The sequence below is a fragment of the Cervus elaphus genome, chromosome 23 (genome assembly GCF_910594005.1).
Source record: "Cervus elaphus chromosome 23, mCerEla1.1, whole genome shotgun sequence".
NCBI classification, from domain to species: domain Eukaryota; kingdom Metazoa; phylum Chordata; class Mammalia; order Artiodactyla; family Cervidae; genus Cervus; species Cervus elaphus.
In genome coordinates this window covers 65,434,090-65,444,580 of record NC_057837.1, presented here as the reverse complement: position 1 = coordinate 65,444,580, position 10,491 = coordinate 65,434,090, and the positions used below count along the sequence as shown (strand labels likewise).

The 10,491-nt window shown below is 55.5% G+C and overlaps 1 protein-coding gene across 2 annotated transcripts in view; it reads left to right on the top strand.

Annotated features, from left to right (window-relative positions):
- The first annotated feature begins 5,738 nt into the window (after positions 1–5,738).
- SOGA1 (suppressor of glucose, autophagy associated 1) overlaps positions 5,739–10,491 on the top strand; it is a 74,749-nt gene continuing 69,996 nt past the window's right edge. Inside the window, exon 1 of one of the 2 annotated variants that reach the window (XM_043884361.1) lies at positions 5,739–6,862. In XM_043884361.1, the coding sequence (XP_043740296.1) occupies positions 6,188–6,862 (675 nt within the window). In that variant the 5' untranslated portion in view covers positions 5,739–6,187. The remainder of the gene's footprint in view (positions 6,863–10,491) is intronic. The other variant, XM_043884360.1, reaches the window with a different exon arrangement.

The following is a 10,491-nucleotide window of genomic DNA, read 5'->3' as shown; positions in this document are numbered from 1 at the left end:
CTGGCTTCACTCTGAGCTGATGGGTGCATGATGTACCCCCTCATGCATCCTGGGAGGTCTGATCTCCATGCTCTGGTCCCTGTTATGGACCGTCTTTGCCCTCTTCACACACAATTGCCACTCCTTCAGCTCCTCACTCTCAGCTGGTGACTTTGTTCCTCTTTGAGAAAATGGGAGCCGTCAGTCCCTCCCTCAATCTTCCGACAGACCCACCTGCATCTCACACCTCTCTTCCACCTTCCTTCTGGGACAATGAAGGAACAGCCTCTGTTCCTTTCAGAAGCCAGTCCCTGGGGTCCCCCTAGATTTGTCGCTCTCCACTTTTCTCTGCCTCATCCATCTCTTGCTTGCTTCTACCTCTCAATGTGACCATCCCCTCCACGATGGCTCCATCCTCTTCTTCCTACACTCCACCTTTACCTCCTCGTCACTATTCAATCCCCCGCCTTTGACATCTGTCCTGACCACCCCTGCTCTTGTCAAGGTCCCCAGCAGCCTCCGTGTCACTCTAGGCTGGGGGTTGCGGGGGCGTTCACTTTTCTGCTCTCATCTTCCTTCAGCCCTTCTGCTATTTGACAGAGCGATTCTCCTTCTCTTACATTTACTCCTTCACTGGCAGCTCCCCACCCCTCTATCTTTTGTGGCTGGTGTCTCCTCTCTTACCCACTTTTTAGAACCAGGAATTCTTTTTTAATTTTCTACTTTATTAAGGAAATGATATATGGATATAGCTTTATTTAATAAGATTCGAACAATTAATGATAGATGTTCTGGAAGCAATTGTTGAAGGCCCCTTTCATCCTGCCCTCTCCCAATCCCATCCACACTTGGAGGGAACAACTACCAATTTTTTTTCATTTAAAAATTTTACTTTTTATTTTAAATTGAAGTATACTTGTACAACATTATATAAGTTACAGGTGTACATGATAGTGACTCACAATTTTTAAAGGTTATACTCCATTTATGCTTATTATAAAACAGTAGCTATAGTCCCTGTGTTGTACAATAAGTCCTTGTTGCTTTATTATTATTATTATTTTGGGAGGTATGTGCCACATGGCTTGCAGAATCTTAGTTCCCCAACCAGGAACTGAACCTCGGGTCACGGCAGTGAAAACCTGGAATCCTAACCACTAGGCCACAAGAGAACTCCCACTTGTAGCTTATTTTCTACAAGACAATTTGTCCCTCTTACTCCCCTTCCTTCTCCCCACTGGTAACCACTAGTTTGTTCTCTGTATCTGTGATAGAACCAGGGATTCCTAACATCCTGGTTCTAGGGCAGTTTTTCTTCTCTCTATAGACCCTATCTGGTCTCATGGATTTAAATATTATCTAAATGCTAATAACCTTTCATGACTCCGGACCACATGCTACCCTGGGCTCCACACTCATGGATCCATTGCCTATATACCTTGAAAGTCTCCAAAGACACCTCAAACTGATCGGACCCAGAAAGAACTCTCAACCTCCATCTCTAAACCTGGTCTCTCCACCCGCAATCACCGCCAAGCTGTTTTCCCTGTCTCGTTAAACCACACCACCACTCGTCCTGTAACGAAAGCCAAAAACCTGGGAGTTGAACTTCATTTCTTTGATCCCTCACCTCCATCCACGGGTGTCTAACTCTTCAAAGTTCCAGAAGTGATCTCAGGAGCATCCCTCTTCTTCCCTGTCTACTGCCTCCACCCTCATCCCAGCCACCGTTACCCCTCAGAGGCTGGTCCAACTGCTCCATGCCCCATCTTCCAGCAGCTTCTTGCCATCAGCTAGAGTGATCTATTTAAAACACAGATTACATCTCACCCTGGCTTACTCCAAAGTCCCCAGTGGCTTGTCACTGCATCAAGAATAAAGGCCTGCAAGGGCTGCTGTGACTTCTTCTATCCACTCCAGCTCCGTCCATCACCGGTCAAGTGCTGGTCACATGGCCCTTCTCACTTTCTTGAACATCTATCAAGTAGGTTCTCTCTGCCTGGAATTCTCTTATTCTGGCTCTCTGAATAGCTCACTTTAAATGTCACCTCCAAAGAGAGGCTGACCTGACTACCCTTTTTAAAGCAGGCTCCCCTACTAATTCCTCTAACTCTTCTTCAGCCAGTGGTTTGTATAAGGGGCAAAAACTTTGGGACTTCCCTGGTGGTTTGATGTTTAAGATTTCACAATTTTTAAAGGTTATACTCCATCTATAGTTACTGTAAAATAGCAGCTACATTCCCTGTGTTGTACTATAAGTCTTTGTAGCTTATTATTATTATTATGGGGGGTGTGCTGGGGCAGGGTTCCATCCCTCATTGGAGAACTAAGATCCCATCTGCTGCATGGTGTGGCCAAAAAATAAAAACACTTTTAAAAAAGGAATAAAAATTTCAATTAAAAAAAATCACCTCCTCTTGGGAGCCTTCCAGGATTCAGTCTCTATTCAGTTTCCATCATGTTGGTCAATTCAGCTGCTTGAATGGGAGAACATAAACTGTTTTTCCACTGGGTGATCAGCATCTTCATTTCTTACAATCTGATTTATTTCTTTTTATTTTTTAAATTTATTTATTTCTTATAATCATTTAATGCTTCATGACTTCTAGAGTAGAGCTTTATACAGCGTGTGCCTGAGCTGAACACTACCCAACAGCACAGCACAACAGGCTCTAAAGCTAGATGGCCCTGGGTTCAAATCTACCCTAGCCCTGCCACTTCCAAGTTATAGGACCTTGAACAAGCAAACATTCCAGTTATTCATTGCTGCGTAACAAACTACCCCCAAAATTAGTGTCTCAAAACAACAATATTTATTTTACAGTTTGGGACAGCTCATTTCTGCTCTGCTTGGCATCAGCTGGCGCAGCTCCAAGGTTGGAGGCTGTATCATTTGAAAATTCCTTCTCTCACGTGTCCAGGGCTTAGTGGGGACCAGAGCTGGAGTTGTTGAATGGAACACCTTCATGTGGCCTCTCCCATGAGGCCTCGCTTCCTCCCAACATGGTGGCTGGGATCCAAGGGAAAGTGGACTGAGGGAGAGAGAGACTCAGGGACACAGAGGCAGAGAGAGACTGAGCTGTCAGTCATATTGCCTTTTATGACCTAGTTTGGAAGTCATACTGTCACTTCTGCCGTTCTCTGTTGGTTGAGGCAGTCACAAAAGCTGCTCAGGTTCAAGGCGAGGGAATATAAACCTCATCACTCAATCAGAAGAGAGTCAATGCCACACTGTAAACAAGAATAATCAGGGGACTTCCCTGATGGTCTAGTGGTTGAGAACTCACCTTGCAATGTAGAGGACGTGGGTTCTAGCCCTGGTCAGGGAACTAAGAAGCCTGCACACACTTGAGCCCTGCGCCTCACCACGAGAGCGTCCGTGTGCTGCAGTGAAAGATCCTGCAGGACACAGTGAAAATCCCACATGCTGTAACTAAACCCCGATGCAGCCAAATAAATATAGAAACACTTTTTTTAAAAAAGAACAATTGGGATAAGCTATACATCCCTGAACCTATCTTTTAAAAATACAATCAATCACAAGAAGTTCCTAACCTTTCCAGGATCCTCTGCTGAAGTGTTGGGCACCGAGCGTGGCATGAGTGCTCAGGGGGCGGGAAGCCCCAGGTGGCCTCCCCACCTGTACGGAGCCAAGTCTGGGCCCCTGGCAAGTCTTACTCCTGCTGTTTCCCTCCTCTGAACTGAATCCAGAGCCCCCCACCTTGACTCTACCCCCCCCCCAACCAGGGCCTTGCTGTTCCCCAGACTCTTCTGGGGCTGCAATGTGGATTCAGGGCTCCCCACATCTGAAGACCCTCAGAACAGGAAGGGCCATTAGCACCCTGCTCAGCCAGAGACCCAGACAGGGTATGTGGTAGAGGCAGGACTCGCGCTCAGGCCCACGTGGGGAGATCCAGGCAGCTGCTGTTGTGGCCATGAGTGTGTCGGGAGTGGCTGAGCAGCCTGCTCTAGCACGTATTCCCCTGCCAGGGTTCACATCATCCAGCATCTCCAAGCCCACATTCTGCATAGATGGAGAAACTGAAGCTGAGAGAGGGTATGCGGTTTCCAAGAGCCACACAGCATCTCTCTGTGCTGGACCAGAACCAGTCTACAAGAAATGGAGGCATCAGAGCTAGAAGGACCCTGTCATCCATTATATCCCATGGGGTCTTCTGAGGCCCGAGAAGCAGAGGAGGGCCTGCCTTGGCCCTTGCCTTTGTGGAATGTCATGCCATCCTGTGGGTGATGACTCTTTTGTGGCTCATCTCCTCCCTTGACTGTGTGCTCCATGGGGTCAGGAATTCACCACTGGCAAGTCCACCACTGTGGCCCTCTGTGGAATGGGTGAGTGGACAGTCAGTGTGGGCAGGGGAGCTGGGGCTTTGCCAGGAGGGGGTGGAAATGCCCCTTAAGAAGTGTTTGCAGAGGACCTGTCGAGTGGCCCTGCTCCTTACCTGGCTGGTGGAGGGCACCTGGAGAAAGGGTTTGAGGATGGAGGGGGCACTCACACACCTAGACACCCCTAGATGGGAATGAAGCCATGCCTCACAAGGAGAGGGCATACCCGGGAGTGTACTCACCGCTGCGGGGGAGATACAAAGTGGACTTGGGGCCAGCCGTGAGTCAAGGGCGGAGGAGGTGAAGCAACAGGATTGGAGGGAGGAGGAAGAGGAGGGAAAGAGAGAAATGGAAAAGGAAGGGGGAAAGGGATAGGAGGAGGAAAGGAAAGGAGGAGGAACAGAGGGAGGAAGAGGCTGCAGAGGGGGTAAAAAACGGGCCTGCCCCCCACCCCCGCAAGGGGGTGCCACCCTGAGGGTGATCGCCAGCCCGCTGGGCAGCCAAAGGACTTCCGATGACTCTGCCCAGCAGGGGCTCGGCGGCGATGGGGAGTAGCAGCGAGGAGAAGGGGAGGGGAAGGTGTGACAGCCACGTGGGAAAGTCAACAACACGGGAGCACAGGTCTGGAAGAAAAGAAACGACACCCATCGGAGTCGGGACTCCAGGGTCAAATGGAGTTGCTCTGTCGGGGACGTGTGAGGAACAGGGCAACCGGGTCCAGCTCGGACTAGCTCCCGCGGGAACCAAAACCTATTCCCAAAGCACCTGCATGTCTGACTCTTCAAAATGGGTCGCCTTGATTTTAGCCGGGCAGAGCCTGAGACCGGGTTCAGGGAAGAAGCGATTGTGCCTGGGGTCACAGCAGGTCAAGGCGTGGAGAGCTGGGCAGGCACCGAGGGCCAGACGCTCCCCACGACTATGAGAGGGAAGCCAAGCCTGGACACCGGAGCACGCCCTTGGAGGCGCGAGGTCTGGCGTCCATCCCGGCTCTGCCAGTAACCGTGGGTCGGGATCGCCGGTCTTCCCCAGGCTTCAGTTTACGCGTCTGTACATTGGGATGATCTGTCTCGCTCCGCCAGGTTCTGGGGGGCGGAGTTCGCGCACGCTCCGCACAGCCGCGAGGGGCGAGGTGCTCGGCGTGTATATGGATGCTGGCTCCCGCGATCTGAGGTCCGCCCGGCCTCTGCCTGGGAGTCCCCAGCCTCGCCGCTCGCGCTACCCCTGCGCGGACGAGGGGAGCGGGGGCGCCTCCGCCGGGGGCGTCGCCCAGGCCAGCAGGGGAGGGGACGGCGGCGGAACGGAGGCGGAGGGAGCCCGGGCCTCGGCAGCCTCGGCCGGCCTGACCCTCGAGGGGGTCGCTGTTGCCTCGCAGATCCCTCCCTCGCTCGCCTCCTGTATCCCTCCCTGCCGCTCCCGCCGCGTCCGCCTTTTGTTCGCGGAGCCGCGCGTCCCCGAGCTGAGGCGGCGGGGCGGGGAGCTGGCGGGGCTGCGCGGGGGGCGGGCCGCGCCGGGCGGAGCCGGGGCCCGGGCAGCAGCCGGACTCGGAGCTCGAGAGAGCGATCGGCGTGCAGGCAGCCGGGGCCCGGGCACGCTCCGGGGGCGCGGCGAGGCCGAGGGGGCGGGCGCCGGGCGGAGCCGGAGCCGGAGCCGGGGTGCCTGGAGGCGATCGGGCCGCTCTCTCCGAGCCCAGAGCAGCGGAGAAACCGTGCGGCGGGGGTCGGGGCTGGAGCGCAGCCCGGGGGCTGAGGTGGGCCGAGAGGAGCCGCGACCCCAGCGGCCGGAGAGGCGCCAGGAGCCTCTCCCGGGGCGCGGAGGCCGGGCAGGCCCGGGCCATGCGCGCCGCTCGTTGAGGCCGAGGGAAACCGCGATGGAGGTGCCGGCGGGGGAGCCCCCGGCTCGGGGCTGCGGCCCCCCGCCTGCTCCCGCCCCGGAAAGGAAGAAGAGCCACCGCGCGCCGTCGCCGGCCCGGCCCAAGGACGTGGCCGGCTGGTCGCTGGCCAAGGGCCGCCGCGGCCCAGGCCCGGGCGCCGCGGCCGCTTGCAGCGCCGCGTCCTCGGCGAGGCCCGACAAGAAGGGGCGTGCGGTGGCGCCCGGGGCGCGGGGCACAGGGACGCGGGTGGCCGGGGTCCGCACCGGGGTCCGCGCCAAGGGCCGTCCGCGCCCGGGGACCGGGCCGCGACCGCCGCCACCGCCGCCCAGCCTCACCGACAGCAGCTCGGAGGTGTCGGACTGCGCGTCGGAGGAGGCGCGCCTGCTGGGCCTGGAGCTGGCGCTGAGCAGCGACGCCGAGTCGGCGGCCGGGGGCCCCGGGGGGGCCCGCACGGGACAGCCTCCCCAGCCGGCGCAGCCGGCACAGCAGCCTCCGCGGCCTCCCGCCTCCCCCGAGGAGCCATCGGTGGCCGCGTCGTCGGTGAGCAGCAGCCGCCTGCCCCTCAGTGCCTCGCTTGCCTTCTCCGACCTCACCGAGGAGATGCTGGACTGCGGACCCGGCGGCTTCCTGCGAGAGCTGGAGGAGCTGCGCTCGGAGAACGACTATCTTAAGGTGCGGGGTCCTGGTGGGGGAAGGGGAGGCCGCGGGGAGGCGCGGGTGTCCGCCCCACCGGCCGAGGCACTAGCCGGCCCGCTGTCCCACAGCTCGAGCTGGGCAAGGGGCCTAAACCCTCAGGGGCTCCCTCGCATTCCGCTTCCCATTGTATCTGGGAAACCTTCTCCTAAGGGAGGAACCTGGAGGAGGAGACTGCCCACGGGCCCTGATTTGGGAAGGGGGTCTTGAGTGCTTTGGAGGATGCTTAGATACGGTGCCTGGGATGGGAGTGGGTGCTCCGTGAGGGGCTGGACTTCGGATTCCGCGGCTCAGAGCCCCCACCCCCAGGCCGCTGGGTGGCCCTCATTTCTGGGACAGGCACTGGTGTGCAGTTTTCCGGGAAGACCTGTGGCCATCTCCGGCCAAGGAGAGGCCTTGAACACTAGTCTGAGTCTTCACCCAGGGCTTTCCTGGCTCAGGCCTGTCCCTGCCTGCCTTTCAGGGCGGGTCCCCGTTTGAAAGCATGACATCTGGGAACATCCCCTTGGCTAGAGTCCGACTTCCGCCCAGTCTAACGGTCCTGCAGCCTGGGAGGATGGTGTCCAGGGAGAACCCGTTCACAGCTCCCTAAATCCCAGGGTATTGTCTTCTGCCCAGTTTGGGATAGGCCCTGTATACCCAGCAATCCTATTGGTGCCCCCCAGCAGTGCCCATCTCCTTTCCAGTGAGAAGAGGGAAGCTGGCATCTGAAAGAGGCTTTTTCTCTGGGCCTATAGGGGACCTGAGAGCTTCCCAGGAAAGCAGGCTTGACCTTCACCCTTTGGGTGGACATGAGCACATACTGGATGCAGGCCAAGCTCTCTCTGCCCACTGAGGCAGCTTTAGGGAAGGCTCAGCCCTCACACGTCGGTGTTGGCCTGGGAGATTGCCAGATTCCTGGGTTCTCCCGCCACGGGCTGGGCATGGTTTGGAAGAGGCTGAAATGTTACCTGCTCTTATCAGTTGATATCCTGGCACAGCATCCAGAGCATCCCTGGCCAAGAGCCTCTGAGTTCATGGCACTCTGCTAATTTCTGTCTGCCTGGCAACACTTAGCCTTGCACTGTAGCTCTTCGGGCCAAAAGGGTTTCTCTGTCTTTAGAGTCTGTGAGGTCTTGCTTAACTGTGTCTCTCCCTCTCCATCTCCCCCAGGATCTGCTACCCAGCATGTGTTAAGTTTGTACAATAGAAGGATAGGGTCTGTCTGAATCAGAATAACCTACCCCTTTAGCTTCTAACCTTTCCTCAGGCCAGGCCTTAGTTTTCTTATCTGTTAATTGGGAGGGTAAGCCTTCCTGAAGCCCCCATTCAATGTGGACAGTCGGGGTCTCAGTCAGCTCCTGCAGTCTTCACAAGCCAGCTGTGAGGAGAAGACAGTGAAGGGTAGGGGAGAGGAGGGAGATAAGCCAGAGAAGGCCTGGCCCTGCCCAGGTGGTGCCTGACCTGCTCTGAACTCGAACCCTGAGCTCCTCAATCCTGCCTCCTGGCCTCCATCGCTCCCCCTGGCCAGGGAAGATGGGCCATAGAACTTGGCTTCACAGTCTCCCGCACCCACCCCCACCAGCTCCTGTTCATGCCAGGAAGTCACCTGGCAGAGCTCTGGACTCCTGCTGAGCCACCCATAACTGTTAAGATGGAAAATAGTTCCAGAAGGCTGGAGACTGAACCTGAGGCCTCACAGGGGCCAGGGCCTGGCTGCGGACCACCCACTGCATGGGCAGGGCTCAGCCTCAGTTTCCCTCATTCATTCAGTGTTTCTGGCTTCACGTGCAGGCCTCAGGCCACTGTTAGATCTGGAGAGTGTGCCTTCCTGGCTGTGTGATCTTGGGCAAGTCCCTTAACGTCTCTGGACCTCAGTCTCCTCATGGTAAAAAGAGACATCACACATCTTTCAACCTTACGGGTTAAATGAGTTATGTGCGCAAATACCATGAGAGCGCCTGGCATGGAGCGAGCCTCAGAGGAGGGTAATTTCCACCACTGTTATTCTCAAGTGGTACATGACACATTTCCGTGGGCGCTTACCATGTTCTCTGGCAGACTCCGTGGGGAAGGAATAGAGCCTCCTCCCCACCCGAAGCAGTCCTGGCCCCTCATTCATTCATTCGCCAGCTATTTACTTAATGCCTGCTGTGTACCAGGCACTAACACAGATCTGAGGACGAAGTGTCTGTTTTCATGGAGCTGTTGGTCCTCATGGAGGAGGCTGGAATTAGACAGTAGTCACACACTACATCACACACTGCCTCACACTACAGACCGCGATAAGGGTGGGGAGGGACACAGTGTGCTGAGAGCACATGAGGGTGGGACTGGGGATGCTTAGGGAGGCCGGGATGAGAGGGAGCCCGCTGAATAAGGAGCTGGAGTGAGACCCTTCCAGGCTAAGGGAAGTAGGAAGAAACTTGTGGAATTCAGGGAACAGTTCCGAGCCTGGAGAGAGGGGGGAGAGGGAGGAGATTGGATGGGAGTGGTGAGCAGGACTGGACTGTGAGGTTAATGCTGTGTCCACGTGAATCAGTCCCTGATCTTCTCTCCAGCTGCCAGCCTCACAGAGGCAAGGTGAAAACCTAGAGACTGTGGATGTGGGCCGTAAATGCAGAGGCTATTACAGGAGTTGAGTGCTTTGTTTGGTTTTGTTTTGGGGGTCACGCCGTGCAGCATGCAGGATCTTAGTTCCCGGACCCAGGGATCAAAGCCACATTCCCTGCAGTGAAAGTGCAGAGCCTTAACCCCTGAATCGGCTGGGAAGTCCCAGAAGGAGTTGTTTTGTTCATTCTACAGATGGGTAAACTGGGGCCACAGCAGGGAGGGGACTTGCTCCAGGTCCCAGAGCCAGTTCTCCAGGCAGCCAGGCTCGGAGTCAGAGTACCTGCTACTTTTGACGTGTTTCTTGCCCCTCTGGACCATTTTGCATCTAAGATGCAGGAACCAAGTTACCAGGAGAGACTCCAGCTCCCCAGCATGTCCGCAGCACGCCTGCTGCTGCCTGGCTTGAGTCCCTCCGAGCCCGGTGGGGCCTTGATCAAGCTCACCTCCCAGTTGATGGAAGGCTCTGGGACCTGTCGCCTGGGGAAGGCCTTGCAGATGATGACGGCAGATCTCCTGCGGCCTGAGGCTTGTTCTGGGGCCCCAGGCGGTAAGGTAGAAACCCGGCAGCTCTCACCCAGTGAGGAGCTGCTACAGAGAAGGGAGTGAGCTTGCTGTCACTTGAGTTATTCAGGGTTATTCAATGCTGGAGTTATTTGCCTGTGATAAAGACATGGGGTTTGTGGAAAACAGCTTGTAAACTGAACAAAATGTAGTGGTTGTGATTACTTGAGGAGGATTTAGGAAGAGGTTTATGTGAAGGCTGTAGTTGAAATTGCCTGACCTCAGGGTCCTTCCAGCCAAGGAAGTGTGAAGGTTATTAACTTTTAAAAAAATTTTTAAAAGATTTTGAAGTATAGTTGCTTTACAATGTTGTGTTAGTTTCTACTCTACAGCAAAGTGAATCAGCTATATGTATACATTTATCCCCTCTTTTTTCCTTCCAATTTCTCAGTGTCCATAGGACACTGAGTAGGGTTCGTTGTGCTCTGATAGTGAGGTTCTCATTAGTTATCTAT